At 39.0% G+C, this 21,125-nt stretch overlaps 1 protein-coding gene across 5 annotated transcripts in view; it reads left to right on the top strand.

The window, feature by feature from the left end:
• Positions 1-21,125, top strand: part of vps53 (VPS53 subunit of GARP complex) — a 300,014-nt gene that overhangs the window by 96,484 nt on the left and 182,405 nt on the right. For all 5 annotated transcript variants that reach the window (XM_069912009.1, XM_069912007.1, XM_069912008.1 and 2 more), the window contains one exon: positions 19,722-19,808. In XM_069912009.1, the coding sequence (XP_069768110.1) occupies positions 19,722-19,808 (87 nt within the window). The remainder of the gene's footprint in view (positions 1-19,721; positions 19,809-21,125) is intronic.

Raw genomic sequence — 21,125 nt, 5'->3', positions numbered from 1 at the left:
AGAAACTGGAGCCCTCGGGGAAAACCCACGCAGACACGGGGAGAAAGTACAAAACTCCTTACAGACAGTACAGGATTCGAACTCTGCGCCCGATCGTTGGCGCTGTAATGGTGTTGCGCTAACCGCTACGCCAACCATGCTGCCCTATAGTTTCCCGACACCACCATCTGTTGCCCTGTCCCATCCAAATGGAGGAGATCTTAATGATTTGTTTTGGGGGGATTTGTTCTTGTAAACTTTGGGAATGCAATTCTAGATGCCTAATATTATAAAGATCCTATTTACAACGGTATGATATTTTACAGGATAAATAACAATATAGTTACCTCATGCCAAAATGATTTTGCCCCATTATGGGGAATAAAAATAATGACTGATTAAAACAGTGAATTAGCACAGGGTTATTCATTTCCAGTTCTGCTGTTCACTTTGGGCAAATTGTTGATGTGAAAGTCTCACTTTCCTTCCAAAATCCATGGGGTATTGGAAGATGAGTTTCATTCAGCCTTCTTGCGTTGAAAGATGCATTGATTTATATTCATGCCAAAATAATATTGGAGGGAAAGTTAAGTGAGGCTACACAATTTGTACAGGTATTATTTTATCAAAGTTTTCCTAATTCCATAATTGACAAAAAACGTATTCTGTTCCATCTGACCTTCAACTGACTTTAATGGGACCGGGTTTTTTTTTAAAGAAAGTATCAGGATTTATTGCAAAAAAACAAAAAGACAAATTTGGCTTTGAATTCGACCAAGATAAATGTGGCCAATGCAAATGGAATTGTGATATGTGTTCTCAACCTGATACTCTGCTGTATTTTGGCTTTCAGTTTCAGTCCTGAAATTAGTATAACAGGGGAGTAGGTCTGTTTTTGTAGGACAAGGTTACCGGTTTCCTTTGATTGATATTTCTTCGCACTCTTGTGCAGTTTGTGAGGAGGCTGCCTCTTGGAATGAATCAGGCAGCCTCATAGGTGAGTGGAAGAATGGAGGAGAAAAAGTGAAAAGAAAATGTAAATGGATTGGGCGGCTGCTTGCATTCATCATGGTTAAATGATCTGTTTTAGGCTCACAGGTGATATCCTCTTCTTTGAGCAATTACTATTCTACTCAATATTATTTGTTATCTTACCTGCCTCATTCTAATCCCAATGGGGATGGTACGATGGGGAGAGAGTGTTTTGTGTCAGAAGCAAACACGTTGGGTGTGCATGGGGAATTAAATTGGATTTGGGTTCAAAGAAATGTTCAGGTGGAGAGTTAGAGCACGAATTCTCTGTTGGGTTTTTCTCCTTCTCTGGAAAGCATGCTATTTATAATGGCTGGGCCTTTGTTATGTCCACCCACCCAAATTTGAAATGAAATTCCAAACAGCATCGTGAGAGTTTATGGCATGCAAGGTTGCAAGAAATGTAATGCTTTTGAAAACCAGGAGATCAAGAGGCTTTGACCTCTGGATCTTGTTTAACAAAGTGCAAGAACAAGCATCTCATCTTGTACATAGTCCCACAACAAAAAAAAAGTGCATGCTTTTTAATTCCCAGGTGCACAAGAGCCATAAAAAGGCTAGCTTTATTTTTCTGCTGCAGTCAGAATTCGGAGCCTCGTGATCAGACATTCTTGGGTATTGGTCGAGGCTTGTGGCTGTCTCACTCCTTTACCATGAGAATGTGGAAGATCCCACACGGTGGAATGTGTTTCCTGTCCACTGGCCCTGCCGTACTCACTGATGCAGTGAAGGGAGCATTCCTTCCCTCTCAGCCTTCAAAGATCAAGATTGTCATTATTTAAAGAAGTAACTCAATGTCAGAAAAGATTTTTTTTTCCACAACCTCTTTCAGGAGGTGTTTTTACAGATTAAATTTAAAGGGAAGCAATGTAATCTGCAGGAAATTCTGAAAGTCTTGGATTATTAATTTTAAAAAAATCAAAATGCTCAGTTTGTTTTCACTGGCGCAAGGTGGAGATTTGTTAATTACTTTGGTACTATCAAATTTGTTACCAGTTAGGTGAGTAGCGAAGATATCAGCGAACACCAGGATCTCGAGTACCTGCACGGAATCGACTGCTCTTCTCTTCACTTCTCTCAACGAATTCCACTGACCACCCTCACCTTGACGTGAAGATATCCGCAAACATAAGGATCCCAGGCTAGGTTAAAGTTGTCCCCCTAAACCCAAACTTGTAGAATGAGGTGCTAGCATGCAGTGAAATTTATAGAGTAGATTCCTGAAAGATTGGTTTCTCTGGCTGGATAGTCTCATTCAGGAGACCTGGCCACAGAATAAGTGCTGGCCATTTAGCATTGAGATGCAGATAAATTCCTGCACCAAGAGTTGTGAATGTTTCAACCTCACGTTCTATGGATGCTTAGTAATGAGTGTTTTCAAAATCTGAATCAGTAGATTTGTGGACACGAGGGAATCAAGAGATGTGGGGATCAGATAGAAACATGAACATGAGTTGTTTGGTTAGTGGTTTAGAGAGCTTGGAGGTTACATGGTCTGCCCTTGTACATGTTCTCATACATTCAGGTGTGTTTTACGTCAGTGAAAGTCTCAGGATAAAAGGCTGAGATGAGAAGAAATTTCCTTCTACGCTCGTGAATCTTGAGAATTTTCAACTCTAGAAATCTGTGGATTCTCAGACTGTGAATATTTTGACATCTCAGTGGCTCACAATTTCTTGCAAGTGAACACTAAAGCCATGCGTATGAGACGGACCCTTGATGGTGCAGCTGCGTGCTTCTCCAGGGACTGGGTTCAATTCTGATCTTGGGTGCAGTGTGTTAGTGTTTGCTCATTTTTCCTCCTGGTTCTTCTGTATCCCAAAGAAGTTGTACAAGGTTAATTGCTGACTGTAAAGTGTTGTTGAAAGAGTCAAAAGGAGATGTTGGTGGAGATGTGATAAAGAAGAAGTTGAAGGGCCACAGGGGAATAAGACAGTGAAATTGGACTGATTAGTGTCACTTTGCTTCAAGCCAGCACGGACTTGATGACTGAAGAACAAACATCATTGTCATTGCAAATAATCTAGTTGCAGTAGGATAATAATGGTGATGTTCTATTTGATCTCTGGGTTAGTGAGGGGAAAAGCAAGTCAATTGAATCATTCTGGTGGTAAGTTGGCATTCTCTTGCGGGTGTGTCCATGTTGAATGATGACAAGATTGGGCTGTGCAGTCGAAACCCATCCACATGGACAGAAACTTACGAATTTTCACAACCTGGTTCCTATATCAATGAACAAATGAACAAGATGTCTGGTCCAAGTAAAGTAACTCTACTGTACATCGATGAATATACTCCAGTGGAGCAGGTGAGGTTAAGTAAGGGATGCGAACAGAGAAAAAGAGTCAAATATGTTGGTGGTTCCAGTATTTTGTGTCTTAACTGTTTTTCAAAAATGAGTTATTCTGAACTGACAGAAACTATAAACAATTATAAGCACAGCCGGAACAGCTACATTTTTGTACGACAGATTCAAATGCAAACAGTTGTGTGGTCCATAGCAGGCATTCTCAATTTTTTTTTGGTCTATGGCCCCCTTAGGACTCTGCAGAGAGTTTATGAGCCCCCTTTCCCTCTGAAGCAATCAAGTTTAGTTGGTTTCTTCCCTACTTCTCTCCTACGGACGACATTTAAAAAAAACATGGAAAGTATTTTATGATTTCAGTCTGTGACCCTCCCCTTAAATGTTCTGTTTCCATTCCGCCCCCGTTGAGATTAGCTGGTCTACAGTGTTAATTGTACTGTATAGAATACATTTTACTGAATGCTTTTAACATGTGTTAGGTCTGCTTTGTTCATGAATGAGTGAGACAAACACCAGGCTGAGTCGAAATCAGGGTTCTTTGTTCTTTATTACCGGATTGTAACACTTGCGACTAACAAAGTTAGTCGGAGAATGCATTCTGCCGTTATCAGCAAAATGGTGATTTTTTATACCCTTGGATACATGCTTAGAACATCATCATATCATTACTTGTCCAATGACTAAAACTGTTGCTATCCTTTCCCTGCTAGCTTCCTGCCTCTCAATCCATCAATGTCTCTCTTATCTTGTAAGTACAAGGATGCATTTACATCTTGTTACAGCCCTGTACATTCCCATCTCATGATGTTTTACCTAACAGGAGTACAAGGACACCTCCCCTTCTTGTTACTGCCCTGTACAGGGTAACTCCCTACACATTCCCATCTCATGATGTTTTACCTTACACATGGCAGCTACTTCATGGAAAGCACTGGCCATTGTGTACGGTAATACACAAAAGTGGAGAAACTCAACAGATCATGTCATGCCCATAGGAAGCAAAGATTGTGTATGGTACCTTGGAAGCTTGATGGCTGGTTGCCCGATTTGAATGTTTACTTTAGAGCATGCTTTTTAAAAAAAAAACTCCATTTAAATTATTTATTTTTAATATCAATTTGAATATCAGTGTAAGGGTATTGGTCCATAAGTAAATATTAGGTTTAATTCCTTTCTGCTAATAATGTAGAATCTGGAGCTGGTTGAGCAGAATATTAGTGGAGGGACTTTGAGAATTTGTCCTGTATAATCAAAGGGGTATAGATAATAACTCTGACAGCAGGGAAACATAGAACTGAAGAATGCAAGAGAGTCTGCAAACATCTAGGCTGCTTAGCTATTTGATAAAGCTTATTCTCAACTTTATTCATTTTCCCAATGGGTCCCAACAATAGATGATGTCTAAGCATCTGTTGATTTTACCCTTGAAGATAATCAGGAATTGGAACCTCCACTGGAATTCCAATGATTGCCAAACCAGTGAGTGAAGAACTTTCTCCTCCTCCATTGAAGAGACTTGGTTATGAACTGGCAAGGTTAATGAGGGTAGGATGGTTAGCGTAGCGGTGAGTGCAATGCTGTTATGACCCGGGCGTGATATCGGCATTATCTGTAAGGAGTCTGTGTGGATTTCCTCAGGGTATTCCGGTTTCCTCCCTTCCTTCAAAACATACAGGAGTTGGATGTAATTGGGCTCATGGGCCAAAAGAGCCTGTAACCAGTGATGTATATCTAAAAAAAAATAGTCAAGCAAGGAAATTGGCTGGCAGGGCATTGGAATTGGTGAGAATGGTTTAAGTGCTACATTAATCAAATTGTCAAATTTATGCATCTACGACTTAAAGGACCAAGATGGCCTGTTTCCATGCCATAAACTGTTATATGGTTTAAAAACAAAATTCATCCAGGTTCTGTATATCAAATTTAATTTTCTGTTGTCATGTTTGTCAAACTGTTATTTTTTCATTATATAGTTCTATGCAGAACTTCACAAGAGTAACTCCATATGTAAATGTGGTAATATTGAAATCCTCCTTTGTGCTAGTCCAGTAGCAGCATTGCAAGGCTTGAACTTTCTTCTCCAGACTCCTCTGTAGTTCTACCCAATGCCGTCCATGCTCCTGCCAGCTCTGCTAACTCCCAAATTGCTATTGACTTTGCTGTTTGCAAATAGTTCAAAAATATAGCATTACATAAACATAAGAACACAGTGGTTGACATTAACACACCACCCCACCAGGCTCCACATCCAATATGTCCTCCTCCACCACTTCTACCACCTATTAGTGATCCCACCACTAGACATATTCCCTTCACTGCCTTCTGCAAGGAATGCTCCCTTCGTGACTCCCTTGACAACTCCTTCCTCCCTACCAATCATTCCCTTGGGTCCTACCCCTGTGACCGCAGGAGATGCTCCACTTGCGCCCACACCTCCTCCCTCACCACTATTTGGGACCCCAAACAGTCCTTCCAAGTGAAGCAACATTTCACTTGTGAATCTGCAGGTGTCATCTACTGTATCCAGTGCTCCCATAATGGTCTCCTCTACATCAGAGAGACTGGACGCAGACTAGGAGATCACTTTGTTGAGCACCTCGGCTTTGTCCGCTGAAATAGCGTGGTTCTCCCTGTGGTCACCCATTTCAATTTCCCATCCCATGTTGACATGTCTGTCCATGGTCTCATGCACTGCCAGACTGAAACCACCTACATATTGGAGGAACAGCACCTCATCTTCTGACTGACCACTCTCCAACTGGATGGCATTCATATCGACTCCTTCCTCTGTCACCCTCTCCCTTCCCTGTCTCCTTTCTCACAAACATGCTAAATTCTTACCTCATCCCTTACATATCCAAGTAACACCTGTTGTTGGTCTGGATTCTTCCTCCAGCCAGCACTTTCTGAATTCTGAGATTTCCTGCTTCTAGCTCATTCTGCTTATTCCTTGAAGATGAGCTCAGGCCCGAAACGTTGGCGACACATCTTTGCTTTTTATGGATGCTGAAAAGACTGGCTGAGTTCCTCCATTATTTTGATGTGTTTTTACTACAATCACAGTGTCTGCAGACTTTTGTGTTTCACTCAACACTTTGACGCTGCTATTTACCCATTAATAATATCAGATTAAAGCACTGGAAAAATGTAAGAACACATTGATTAACATGAGGACTGAATGATATTAATGTGTTCAAACTGCTGAATCTAATTTACCTACTGACTCCCCCTCACCCTTCCCCTGGCCTCTAACTCTTGAGACTAGGAACAAAAAAAAATGAAACAGATGACGTCTGTGTGATTCCTACAATTTGTTCCGCTATTCAGTAAGATCAAATCTGATGGGGTCTTGGTTTTTGTGATACACCCTCCACAGCCCGAAGGGGTAGAGAATTTCAAATGTCATAATTCTCAGAGGGAAGAAACATTTTTTTTTGCCTTAAATTAGTCACACCCCTATGCTAAAACTATGTCCTTCATTTTGTAAATCCCCCATGCAAAGAAACATCGTGATATCTACCTGAGTAAGCCCTCTCAGTGTCTTGAACATTTCAATAACATCACCTCCCATTTTAAATCATTTGCTCCTCCTTTCCTCATAAGGCAGCCCCTTCATCCAAGGCACACAAAGAGGAAATATATACTGAACTGCTTTTAACGCCTCCTTGTATTCTTCCCTAAGTGGCGGCACAGTTAGCATGGTGGTTACTGCAACGCTATTGCAGCGCCAGCGACTTGGATTTGAATCCAGTGCTGTCTGAAAGGAATTTGTATGTTCTCCCTGTGTCTGTGTGGGTCTCCTCTAGTTCTCTGCTTTCCTCCCACCCTCTAAAATATGTACGGGATTTTTGGAAAATTGGTGTATTTGGGCAACATGGGCTTGTGGGCTGGAAGGGCCTGTTACCATACTGTATCTCTACAATTTAAAAAAATTCCAGAGCTGTGTGATGTTCCATCTCCTTTATAGTAAAGTTCCTTCCTAATCACTTGCTGTGTCCGCATACTAACTTTCTACATTGGGAGAACAGAGGGACTTTGGGATCCAAATTTATAGAGCTCTCAAAGTTATCGCGCAGATTGATAGGGTAGTTAAGAAGACTTGCGCTATGCTGGCCTTCATTAATCAGGGGATTGAGTTCAGGAGTTGTAAGGCAATGCTAGAGCACCATAAAACTTTGGAAGACACACTTGGAGTATTGTGTTCAGTTCTTGTCCCCTCATTACAGGATGCGACAGAGAGTGTGCAGAGGAGATTTACCAGGATGTTGCCAGGATTGGAGAACATGTTTTATAAGGCAAAATTACCAGAGCTGGAGCAAAGAAGGATGAGAGGTGATGTAAGAGAGGTCTACAAGATTATGAGAGCCATAGATAGGGTGGACAGCCTGCACCTTTTTCCCAGGGCAGGAGTAGCAAACACCAGAGGACATCTGTACTAGGTGAGAGGGGAAAAATTTAAGGGAGACATCAGGGGGTTAGTTTTTTTACCCAGGGAGTAGTGTGTGCCTGGAATGCATTGCTGAGGTGGTGGAGGAGGCTGGAACAACAGGGACATTTAAAAGACTCTTAGACAGGCTCATGGGCACAATAAAAATAGATAGTTATGGGTGTGAGGTAGCAAAAGTTTAGTTTATGGAGTATGTTTTTATAGGTTGGCACAACATTGTGGATCGAAGGGCCTGTACTGTGGTCTAATGTTTTATGTCCAATGGAAAAATAAAAATCCCCCCAGACGGCATTTGATGGTCTCTCTCTAAACTATATTTTGATTTTCTAATTTTAAAAAAACCCAAATGTGAATAATTATTCCACTATATGCACCATTTGTCAAGTTATTACCTGCTGGTTTTATATCCGGACCCTTTTTACAGTCACTTTTGTGTCCTCATTTCCAGTTGCTTTCCTGCTGTTCTCCGTACCATCTCATTTGGCTCTTATGCATTCAGACTCTTTATCAAACTTGTTAATATTGCTTGTATAGAGTTAGGTCTCAGCATTGATAGACAGTTGATAGATTGATATTGATAGATAGTAGTTAGTTGATAGATAGTATATAGACATTGATTGTATATGATTAGGTCTCAGCATTGATAGACAGTTAATAGATTGATATTGATAGATAGTAGTTAGTTGATAGATAGTATATAGACATTGATTGTATATGATTAGGTCTCAGCATTGATAGGCATTAATTTCTGTTGTGCTCCACTAATTACAGTTTGCCAACCTACAAATGACCCAATTATTCCCCTCTTTATTTTCTATTCGTTAGCCAAATCTCTACTGTGTAATTACCGCTAATAAAATGAGCTAGTACCATGTGTTGTAACCTTTTATGTGCTACCCAACAAAATTCAGGAGCTCCAGCAACCTGCAAAAAACCCCACTGAATAAATAAATAAATAGATAGGGAGATAGATTTAAAGATTGACAAGAATAAATAAAAATTTAAAATTGTAAAAGTAAATGTTCTCCAAAGCAATGCACAACCCCTTGAAGATGAGGTTCAGCCAGCGGAGCTCCCCGGTCATGCCCTGCCCGCAGCAGGTATTTGAACAAAGTTTCAGTAAAGTTGTGTTTGAATAAAGCAATGCTGGGCGACTCTCCCAAAGTGTCTCCCTATCCTTGCCTAGTAGGAGATTTCATATTTATTAGTATAAAGAATATTAGTAGGGTTTTGTGTGTAGACTTGGGGGGAGTAGGTTCATTATGATGGTGGCATGGTTAGTTACAGCGCCAGTGACTGGGGTTCAAATTTAAATTTTGTAAGTTATGGGAATTATCTGATTAAAGTGAACTTTACATAATTAAGGACAACAACATTGATTGTTTTACAAATTACTTTACATTTTGCATTGCCTTTTAAAGTTTATTTTATTTTTGCAATATTTGATTATTCTATATATATTTAAGAATCAACAATCATACCAATACCAAATATCAAGAGAAGCACAAAAAAAGCATCCCATTGAGTGTGTACAGTAAAATATATGGACACATGATGATACCACAGTGTTAAAATCTTTACAGAGGTCCACTGGCTAGCCAGTAGTGATCGTAACCCTATATTGGCACCAGTGAGGAACTTGTATGTTTTAAATAAGGCTGCCAGATTTTTAGGAAGGTGTTCTATCCCTTCCTGAGATTGTATGTGACCTTTTGGCAACATCCTGGTAAAGACCACCTATCCATGACAAGGCAATTTCTGTGAATATCTCCTGAGAAGGTGACTCCTGTGATCTTGGTTAGGGTGTCACAGAGGTCATCCCAGAAGGGCCTCACCTTTGTGCAAAGCCAGGTAGAACGTAAAAAGGAACCAACCTCTACACCACATCTAAAACACATCTCTGATAATTCAGGTTTAAAATGTTTACTGTTAATGCAGGTAGGCTTGTAAGAGTGTGTTTCAAACAACTGGAAAATTTGCATGTCTGACGTCCTCAATCCCCGTAGGTGCCAGATACCAGGGATTTTACTTGGTTGGAAATTGAAATATACTATATCTACAGGCTCTCCTTTACCAGCTCTGCTTTTTACACCTCTAAAAGAAAACTAATTCATATGTCAACCATAATTTCCCTTTCTTAATGCCACATTATTTCTGCTGGATGACACTTCAATTTTTAAATGTCCCTTTATTACTTCCTTAAAAAGGGATTCCAGCATTTTCTCAGTGACAGAGATCAGACTAGCTGTCTGTAGTTTCTTGATGTTTGTTCCTCTCCTTCCCTGAATTGGGGCATAATATTTGTGGTTTTCGAATCAAATGTGACCTTTCCAGGATTGAGAGAATTTTGAAACATCATGACCAAAGCATCCATTATTTTTGCAATCAATTCTTTTGTGGCCATGAGGTCAAGTTTTAATCCCAGAGTTTTACCAAATCTCCTTTCTCTAATGTCAGTGAAGGTTTTCATTTCCTCTCCCTTTGCTACTAGATTTTTCTATTTTTATTTGGGATATCCATCAGTGAAGACAACCAAAATGTTGGTTATGTATCTTTATCTTTGCTATATAAAGTACACTGTTTGACCTGCTGAATTTCTCCACTATTGTGTTTTTACTTCAGTCATGGTGTGTGGAGACCCTTGTGACTTGATCTTATTTCTTCTCACTGATTTCCCTGATCTTTGCCTTTGAGGGAACGATGCTTACCTCAGTGATATTCTTTACAAATGAATAGTTACTTCTACCAAATAGAAACACTTGTCTTGACTGCGTGTATCTTATTGGATTAAGATACACACAGTCAAGACAGAATTATATCGTTCAGGATTTCAAGCCTATTCCAATATTGATAGTTTCCAATTTGTTCCTTATCCATTGATAATCTTGCCTCTTAATTTTTTTTTGATGACAGTCATGTTATTCGGGTGCAAACTCCAAATTTTCACAACTCTGTGTGGTAGAAATTCATCCTACTCATCCTCCCTGTAATTTTAAATTGTGCCACTGTGTTGCAGATTCTCTACCGGAGGAGGTCATGTTTCTGCATTTTTCCAGTACTTACAATTGAGATTGATTTGCACCTCATCTCAAGGATGTGAAGATTCAATGAATGAATGTCCACTCAGCTTTTCCCATCAAGCCCGGCTTGCATTCTCATCAATTTGCACAGAATCTTTCTTGAACTGGTAGAATCATTGCTCCTGATGCATGTTGCAGGGTGGCTTAAATCGAGTCTATAAATCAGATCAGCCATGATCTTATTGAATGGCGGAGCAGGCTCAATGGGCCAGATGGCCGACTCCTGCTCCTATTTCTTATGTTTTTATGATATGTAACATTTCACCTATGCAATCCAAGAGCTTTTTTTTAATAATTTTTTATTTTTCACACTGTGAACCATATCAACCAAAATATATACAAACCTTTCTCATTAAATATACACAGTGGCATTTTCTCTCATTTTTCCCCTCTACCCTCCCTCCCCCTTCCCACTCTTCTCCAAAACCAATAAATATTCAACATATACAATACAATTAAACCATTAAACAATGTCATCACACAATGAAAAATAAAAAAGAAAAATATGTCATCTACTTTTACACACTGGATCAAGTCATTTTGCCTTCTTATTTTAGGGGATGGAAGTCCGAGGCAAGCCCTCTCTGTTATGTTCCATGTACGGTTCCCAAATTTGTTCAAATAATGTGACTTTATTTTTTAAATTATATGTTATTTTTTTTTTTACAGTGGAATACATTTATTCATTTCCATGTACCATTGCTGTATTCTCAGGCTCTCTTCCATTTTCCAAGTTGACATTATACATTTTTTTGCTACTGCTAAGGCTAGCATAATGAATCTTTTTTGCGCTTTATCCAATTTGAGGCCTAATTCCTTGATACTTATATTACTTAGAAGAAAGATCTCTGGATTTTTTGGTTTGTTATTTTTTATGATTTTATTTAATATCTGATTTAGATCTTCCCAAAACATTTACACTTTCTTACATGCCCAAATTGCATGTACTGTTGTTCCCATTTCCTTCCTATAGTGAAAACATCGATCTGATAATGTTGAATCCCATTCTTTTAATTTTTGAGGAGTGATATATACCCCGTGTAACCAATTATACCGTATCATGCGTAACCTTGTGTTTATTGTATTCTTCATAGTTCCAGAACATAACTTTTCCCATACTTCATTTTTTATCTTTATGATTAAATCCTTTTCCCACTTTTGTTTGGGTTTATAGTTTATTTAATAATTTTCCTTATCTTGCAGCTTAATGTACATGTTGGTTATAAATCTTTTAATTATCATTGTGTCTGTAATCACGTATTCAAAGCTGCTTCCTTCTGGTAACCTCAATCTGTTTCCCAATTTATCCTTTAAATAAGTTTTCAGTTGATGATATGCAAACACTGTACTGTGAGTTATTCCATATTTGTACTTCAACTGTTCAAATGTTAAAAAAATTATTTCCCCAAAAATAATGGACATCCCTGTCCAGTTGACCCACTTAATTTAAATTGGTTCGATACATATCCATTTACTGTTACCTTCGCCAATGGTCCATTATATAATACTTTAATCCAATTAATATATTTTTCTGGTAGATTGAACCTCGGTAATACTTTAAATAAATAATTCCATTCTACTCTGCAAAGGCTTTTTCTGTGTCTAAAGCAACAGCCACTGTTGAATTCTTATTTCCTTGAACTGCATGAATTAGATTAATAAGTTTACAGACATTATCTGCTGTTCGTCTTTTCTTAATAAATCCAGTTTGATCTTGTTTTACTATTTTTGGTACACAATCGGCTAATCTGTATGCTAATAATTTCACTATTATCTTATAATCTGAATTAGTCTATATGATGCTGGTGTTAGTAGATCCTTCCTCGTCTTTGGTATTACTGTAATTATTGCTGTCTTACATGAATCTGGCAAGTTTTGTGTTTCTTCTATCTGGTTCATTACTTCCAGGAGAGGAGGAATTAATAACTCTTTAAATGCTTTATAGAATTCTATTGGGAATCCATCCTCTCCAGGCGTTTTATTATTCGGCAAGTTTTTAAATATATCTTGTACTTCCACTATTTCAAATGGTTTTATCAGTTTGTTTTGTTCCTCTCTTGCAATTTCGGCAGTTCAATTTTAGCTAAAAACTCTTCTATTTTATCATCTTTCCCCTCCTTCTCAGTTTGGTATAATTGTTCATAAAATTCCTTAAAGTTTTCATTAATCTCTGTTGGGTTGTTTGTAATTTGTTTGTCCTTTTTCCTTGATGCCAATACAGTTCTTTTAGCTGGTTCTGTTTTAAGTTGCCAGGCTAATATTTTGTGTTTTTTCTCCCAGTTCATAATACTTTTGCTTTATTTTCATTATGTTCTTCTCCACCTTGTACGTTTGTAATGTTTCGTATTTTATTTTTTTGTCCGCCAATTCTCTCCTTTTCATTATATCATCCCTTTTTACTAGTTCCTTTTCTGAATTTACTATCTCCCTTTCCAACTGCTCTATTTCCTGATTGTAGTCCTTTTTCATCTTAGTTTCATAACTTATTATCTGTCCTCTAATAAAGGCTTTCATTGCGTCCCATAATATAAATTTGTCTTTCACTGATCCTGTGTTTATTTCAAAATATGTTTTAATTTGGCATTCAATAAACTCTCTAAATTCCTGCATTTTAAGTAGCATGGAGTTTAACCTCCATCTATATGTTATTGGTGGGATGTCCTCCAGTTCTATTGCTAATAACAGGGATGAATGATCAGATATTAATCTAGCTCTATATTCAGTTTTCCTAACTCTCCTTTGAATATGGGCCGACAACAAAAACATATCAATCCTTGAGTATGTTTTATGCCTACTCGAATAATATGAGTATTCCTTCTCTCTTGGGTGCTGCCTCCTCCATATATCCATAAGTTTCATTTCCTGCATTGATTTAACCATAAATTTGGCCACTTTATTCTTTTTACTTGTCTTTTGTCCAGTTTTATCCAACTTTGGGTGCAAATTAAGGTTAAAATCCCCTCCTATCAATATATTTCCTATGTATCTACAATCTTCAAAGAAATATCTTGCATAAACTTTTGATCCTCCTCATTAGGTGCATATATATTGATCAAATTCCAAAATTCTGAATATATCTGACACTTTATCATTACATACCTCCCTGCTGGATCTATTATTTCCTCCTCTATTTTGATTGGTACATTTTTATTAATTAAAATAGCTACACCTCTAGCTTTTGAATTATTAGATGCTGCCGCTCTGTGTCCTACCCACCCTCTCTTTAATTTATGTTCAACTTTAGTTAGATGCATTTCCTGCACAAATGCTATATCTATTTTTTCTTTTTTCAGTAAATTTAATAGCCTCTTCCTTTTAATTTCGTTATGTATTCCATTAATGTTTATAGTCATATAGTTCAACGTGAACATCTCAAATCCTGTTTACACCTCATTTCCGCTTCCTCACCACCACCATCCCCCTTTTCCCCATTTTCATCTCTCAGTTTTCCCTTTTTAAACTCAATGTATGACAACACATTTAAAACATAAAATACTCCAACAACTCCCACATCCAATATTACCTTAACCCCAAATACCCCCCCCCCTTTCTCTGAATTGCCCCTTATCCCTTGCCGGGCAACCACAACTCCCCTTTCCATTTGGATTGTGATCCTGCTCACAAGCATCAACTAATTTTGCAGTAACGGTTATTCTCTTCCTCCTCCCCCCAACCCCCCCAGAAAACACTTTTTTTACACATTTAACAAAGTTCTCCCTTTTTTTTCCCCTTACTTCCTTCCTTCCCTTCTTTTTCCCTTCTTTAGTTCTTTACACATACTTTGTTTTTACATCTTTATATATACTTTATCGCCATTCTTCATTCTTATTATATCCCTTCATCTCTCCTTCTGTCCTGCAAGTGTTCTGCAAATTCTTGTCCTTCCTCCGGATCCGAGAACAGTCTGTTTTGCTCCCCGGGGATAAATATTTTAAGCACAGCTGGATACCTTATCATGAATTTATAACCTTTTTTCCATAGGATCGATTTTGCTGTATTAAACTCTTCTTTAAGAGTTCAAAACTTATGTCTGGGTAAAAAAAATTTTTTTTTGACCCTTGTATTCCAATAGTTTATTGTCTTCTCTAATTTTATTCCTTGCCCGCTCCAGTATATTTTATCTTGTCGTATATCTCAAAAATTTTACTAAAACGGATCTTGGTTTTTGATGTATCTGTGGTTTTGGAACTAGTGTTTTGTGTGCCCTTTCTATTTCCATTTCTTCCTGCATTTCTATCAGTTATGGGGAGAAGGCGAAAATGGATAAGCGCATGTTTGAATGGCAGGGCAGACTCAATGGGGTAAATAGCTTATTTGTCCGTATGCTTATGGTCTAATAAGACAGCTGTTCTTACAGAGTTTAACATTTGTCTATATCATGGGGCGGCACGGTTAGTGTAACGCTGAAACAGCGCCAGCGATCGGCACCGTGGTTCAAACCTATACTGTCTGTAAGGAGTTTGTACATTCTCCCCGTGTATGAGTAGATTTCCTCTGGGTGCTCTGGTTTCCTCCCCCCCTCTTAAAAACCATGTGGGGGGTCATAGGTTAATTGGGTGGCACAGGTTCATGGGCTAAAAGGGCCTGTTTCCGTGCTGAATGTCTAAATTTAATTTAAATTTAAATAAAAAAAATAAATAAAAATTATTTGTTGCCATCCAGACAGAATTGAATAGACGAACTATGTACTAAAGAAGATATTGGGAAAATTGAAGTTTATTAACAAGGAAAGGCAGCTGGAGGCTCATTGATAAAGCAAAATCCAAGTGGAACAGTAGACGTGGTCTTTATTCTGTGTAATTTGTATGTTGAGGTAAAGATTAAGGGAATATTGGTTTACTGTTCTTTTGTGTGGCTGGAATTTCAAAGGACAGGATTGGACACCTGCTTGTTCTTAAAATAAATACTTTTTGTTAATTAACTATTGATTTAAGAGGATGATTTCTAAAATAGTGGTGTTTTTTGCAAAACCCATTGGAAGTGTTTGGTGTCGTACGTGTTCCTTTCAAATATTATTGCAGTATGTACATTATAATCCTTTTTATGTGAATTCTTACAGAGGCCCTTCAAATATTAACTGAATGAAAGGATGACTGTTTAAATGTATTCACTATCAACTGGAGCGAGATTTGTTCCTTATCATCCGGTTGGTTTAGTTCTACCCCAGAGTTATGTGAATATGGATTTGGATATCAAGCATGCCATTTTCTCTGGAATCCTTCATTAAACAGCACCTGTCAAATCCTCAGGACACAATAGCACTCTTTATTTTTTTTTGAATGACAGCATCTGGGTTTGAAATCCAGTAAATTTGCAGAATGCCATGGCCTACTGCCCCTGGCTGTTGACATTCCAGATCGCAGTTCAAACTGTGCAAGTTGGGTACAGTTAAATTCCTGGAAGAATCGACTTTCTGTTTCTTTGGAAAAGAATTGTTAACTTTATCAGAGACTTTCCATGGGAAAGTCTATGCGCCAACAGAGGGTAGCAATGTTGTGGAGTCTTTAAAATTCTATATAATCACTGGCTTCTCTCCTGTAAATTGTTCATGAGTGAGAGAACTCTCTGCAATGCTGATAATTTCAGGAATCGATTTCATTAAAAAGCAATTAGGAAAAGGAAAATTTTATATATCTGGGAGTATCTGACAAATGAAGTGGAGGATGTGCCAGGTTAAACTGGAAAAATGGTGTATCCGTTTCTACCAATCACCGTTTCAGCTTCATTTATTCTAAAAAAGAGACTCCTCAGTGATCTTTCCAGGTTCAGACAGTATCGGAAGCAGGACTGTCAGACTACAGCAGCAGAAGTAAATAAGATCAAGCAAAAAGTATCACTGCTAATTACAAACAGAAATTTGAAGCTGAGCCACAGGATTTTTCATTTGTTACAGATTCAGATCAGTTCAACAAGAAATTAGAAAATCAACCAATTATGTTAACCATTTGAGTAATGTATTTCCAAGTATATTTTGAAAGATGTAGCAATTTATAAATAAACCCAATGAATTTTATTGCATCAAGCAATCTCTTTGAATGTGCAGCATTTTGTATGAATGTTGTACGTAGCCTTGGCCAAAAATCAGAGCTGCCTGCTAGTAATCGGTTTGACTTTCCTTGGGTCAGAGGGAGTCACAGGAATTTCCTCCAATCCCGTTTTCCCAGCAGAGTTCCTGATGTTACTGGTGATACTGCGTGATGGTGGGCTGAGGTAGTTCATGTTCTGATGTTGCAGTGATCCCTCGATGCATATTTTTCTTTGCTTAACTTGGCCCCATTATGATTTTGATTGGCTTGAGATTCAAAATGGTTCTATTGTTGATCTCTTCACCCTTTCTGCTGCAGTTCCTGGCTCAATCAGTCCAAGGCCACATGGTGTTTTCAAAGAGCAATTTCTATGTCTGAATTGACTTCCTAATTTCATTTTAAGTTACAAAGCTTGGGCACTCAGTATTACTCAGACAGTGTTAGACCCCATAGCACTTGTAACCTAGTAATGGTGAGTTTTTTTTGTTAAGGAAGCAGTTCTCCTTTCAGAAATATGGTTTGAACATGTACATTCCTCTTGTCTGTGAGTCCAGAGCAGGACAGGAGAGGACAAACAGTGGTGGTCCGTGAATAGCCTACCCCTTGTAGAAAGCTAGTGACCAGTAGCAGGAGAGAGGGGCAGGTTGAGTTGGGTTGCATGTGTGGTTGGTAGGTGAGGTGTGGGGGAGTGATGGGGAGATTAAGAAAGGGGGAAAGTGGAAGGAGCAAAGAGAAAAGGGGCCACAAAAAGTGAGCGACACAGTAAGCTGAGAAGGAGATGCAAGTGAGGGGAGGGGAGCTGGGGGATGCAAGTGAGGGGAGGGGAGCTGAGGGATGCAAGTGAGGGGAGGGGAGCTGGGGGATGCAAGTGAGGGGAGGAGAGCTGGGGGATGCAAGTGAGGGGAGTGGAACTGGGGGATGCAAGTGAGGGGAGTGGAGCTGGGGGATGCAAGTGAGGGGAGTGGAGCTGGGGGATGCAAATGAGGGGAAGGGAAGAGAATTAATGATTACTAAGAGAAGGGAGGGGAGAAGGGGATTGCTGAGAGTTGTGGGAATGAGAGAAATTGAGGGGAATGGAGGCAGGGGTTGACTAAACTGGTTAGGAGCTGTGAGAGTGGGACTGAGTAAAGGGAAGAGAACGGAATGAGGGGTGACATAGGAAAGGAAACTGAGAGTCCAGAATGATTTGAAGAGAGCAGAGAAATGGGTGAGTGAAAAGGGAAGATACAAGGAGGAGTGAGTGAAGGGGAGATGGCTGAGGCGCAGATGATTAAAGGGGGTTGGAGCTGGTGGTGGAGCTGAGTTAAGAGAAGGGATGGCGGGAGGGAGACTAACCAAGGGCAATTGGATGGAAGGATTTGGGGAGAGAGGGTGCTGAGGAAAATAACTTGGATGAGAGCATTTTTGGCTTCCAGACCTACGACCCCTCGTATCCCCTCGTCACTGTCAAGACCACATGGTTGTTTTTTGTGCAGTAGAATTTATTGTCATGAACCTCACAAAGTTCATTGTTTTATGGTAGCATTTCAGTTGCAAATATCACTATAAATTACATATAAAAATAAATAAGTTAGCAGAAAAAGAAGGGAAAGTGATGTAGTGTCCATGTTCGCCATAGTTCCTGCATATTTATTGCCCTCAGAATTGGAGTGGAAGTAAGTCATTCTTGACTTCGGGACAGAAATTGTCACTGTTTGCAGAATTTCATTCATTTTTTGCTACAACATCAAATCAGAGTGTGTCATTGTTTTAAAGTCTTTTATTTTTAAGTTCCATTTAATTTAAAAAAAAGTTATTGCATCAGCCAGAATCTAATGGAATGAATCCCTTGACGAATTATGTCAACCAAGGTTCTTTTGACAGTGGTTGCAAGATCACACTTCAGTAAGTTCAGTTGCAATTAACATCCCATTGCTGTAATGACAGAATGTGCAGGCTTTCAAATGATAAGATCCCAACTATGCTTTCAAGTGATAAGGTCCCAACTATGCTCTCAGGTGAAAGTCAAGGATCTCAGGACTCTGCTTTGAGGAAGAGCAGGAACACTGACCCAGTGTTCTGGTCGATAATTAGCCTCTGCCACTTTAATTTAAAAGAAAGACCATTTGTCCTTTATTACAGTTATTCATTTTATTTGTGAGGACATGCTGCACAAAATTGAAGTTGTGTTAACTACAAACACTACTCTTCAAGGAGTGCTTCATTTGTTTTAATGTGCTTTGAAGTATCTAGAGATTGTGAGAAATGCTCCATAAACCAAGACTTCCTTTTCCAGTAACTGTAGGCCTTAGGCTTTGATCAATTTGTATTGTATGCCTTTCTCTGTATTAAGTGCTATTCTGTTTACTGGATATTTGGGGTTAAACTCTATAATTACAGCCATACGTAAAGTGGTTTGAGTTTTAAGCTACCACATTGTAAAGGGTTGAGAGTTGTTGAAACGGTTTCTGCAGAAAGTGCTGGTCCGTGAAATGTTAGCAAAGAATGAACCACATTGCTCACCAGTTCTGTTTGCTTTTTTACACTAGAGAAAATGAAGTGCGGCGATGGTTAGTGTTATCCTCTGAATACACACTTGGGGGAAGATGAACATTAAAAAAAAACTAACCAAAAAAATAATCAAGAACTGCTAGTTGATTGAAATGAGTTTGGAATAAATACCCTTTATTAATTGGCCTTCAATCTGAAGAAAGACAATGAGTGTTTCTTTTGTTGCCACCTATCTCTTGCTAATTTCTATCTTTTTGATGTTTAAGCTATTGTTGGATGACGTGGTGTTCTATCCATGCCTGGGTTGCCTCCATCTCTGTTCAATGCCAGTATGCTTACTCTTTGCTATTCTTCTTTGTCAGGCTTTGGAGGAAGCGCAGAAAGCCATTCAACAGCTTTTTGCCAAGATTAAGGACATTAAGGATAAGGCAGAGAAATCTGAACAGATGGTAAGTACGATGCTGATGAGTTTGCTTTAATGCCATGGAGTATTATGCACAGTTCCAGTCACCCAACTATAGGAAAGATTTCGTTAAGTTGGAAAGGGTCTGGAAAAGATGCACGAACGTGTTACTGGGGGCACGGTGTTTGAGTTAGAAGAAGAAGCTTGATAGGCTGGGTATTTTTTTCAGAGATTGAGGAATGACTTTATAGAGGTATGTAAAATCGTAAAGGATATATTTAGACATACAGCACGGTAACAGGCCCTTTCGGCCTGCAAGCCTGTGCCGCCCAATTACACCAAATTGACCTACAAGCCCTGGTACATTTTGAAGGGGAGTGGAGGGAGAATGTTTAAAAACTCCTTACTCCCAGCGCCGGATTTGAACCCCGTTCGCTGGTGCTGTAACAGCAGTACGCTAACCATGCCGCTGTATCCAAGGTTACCTTACACAAGGTAAAAAAAAAAGTCACTGTCTTTACCTCGGGGAAGGGGAGACAAGAACGAGAGGGGTTACTTTTAAGGTGAGAGGGGAAAGATTTAAAAGACTCCCAAGAGGCACCCTTTTCGACAAAGAGGGAGGCAGGTAGAGGAGGGTACAATTACCACATTTAAAGGATTTAGGCAGGTGCATGGATAAGAATGGTTCAGAGGGCTATAGGCATATTGGACTATCTTAGGTAGACATGGACGAGCTGGGCCAAAGAGACTGTTCCTGTGCTGTAAAACTGTGATATTTGAGCCACGAAGCATTTCATAAGGATAACAAATCGGAAAATTTGTTGGGATTTGTAATTTGAGGAGAGAGGTAAAAAGGCCAGTTTTAGGGATGGAGTTGAAGTGACAGAATGTGAAAAACAACAAAAATTTGAACTATGTATAAAGATTGCAAGGTACAGGATGGGGAGGGGGTGCTTGCAAATTTAGATTGACACAGAGCAGTGGAATATTTTGGGCAGAGAGTGTTGAGTTAATAGTAGAGATCAGTGGATAAATGAGAGTACACCCAGGTGGGACTGGAAAAGGTCTGGATGAATTAAGCTTGTGACTGAAAATTGGATCAAACCCAAATCATTTGGGTACTTCAAAACATCAGTACGAGTAAATGTCTGCACCAATTCCAATTTCCCCTTAACAAATACCAAATTGGGTGGAAATTCTTTGTGAAGAGATCTATGTTTTTCTTGCCTCAGGAAATGATGCATCTTAAGTTGCACATTATGTGAATATATATTGCTTCTCTACTTCAGAATTTGCCATCAGGTTTGTAATTTTCATGTGATGCATTGCAGTCCGAATTATTCATGTGATTCAGCTTAAAGTA

Source organism: Narcine bancroftii, chromosome 14 (assembly GCF_036971445.1).
Source record: "Narcine bancroftii isolate sNarBan1 chromosome 14, sNarBan1.hap1, whole genome shotgun sequence".
Taxonomy (NCBI): Eukaryota; Metazoa; Chordata; class Chondrichthyes; order Torpediniformes; family Narcinidae; genus Narcine; species Narcine bancroftii.
The sequence above is the reverse complement of the archived record's forward strand: the minus strand, read 5'-3'. Positions and strand labels throughout refer to the sequence as shown.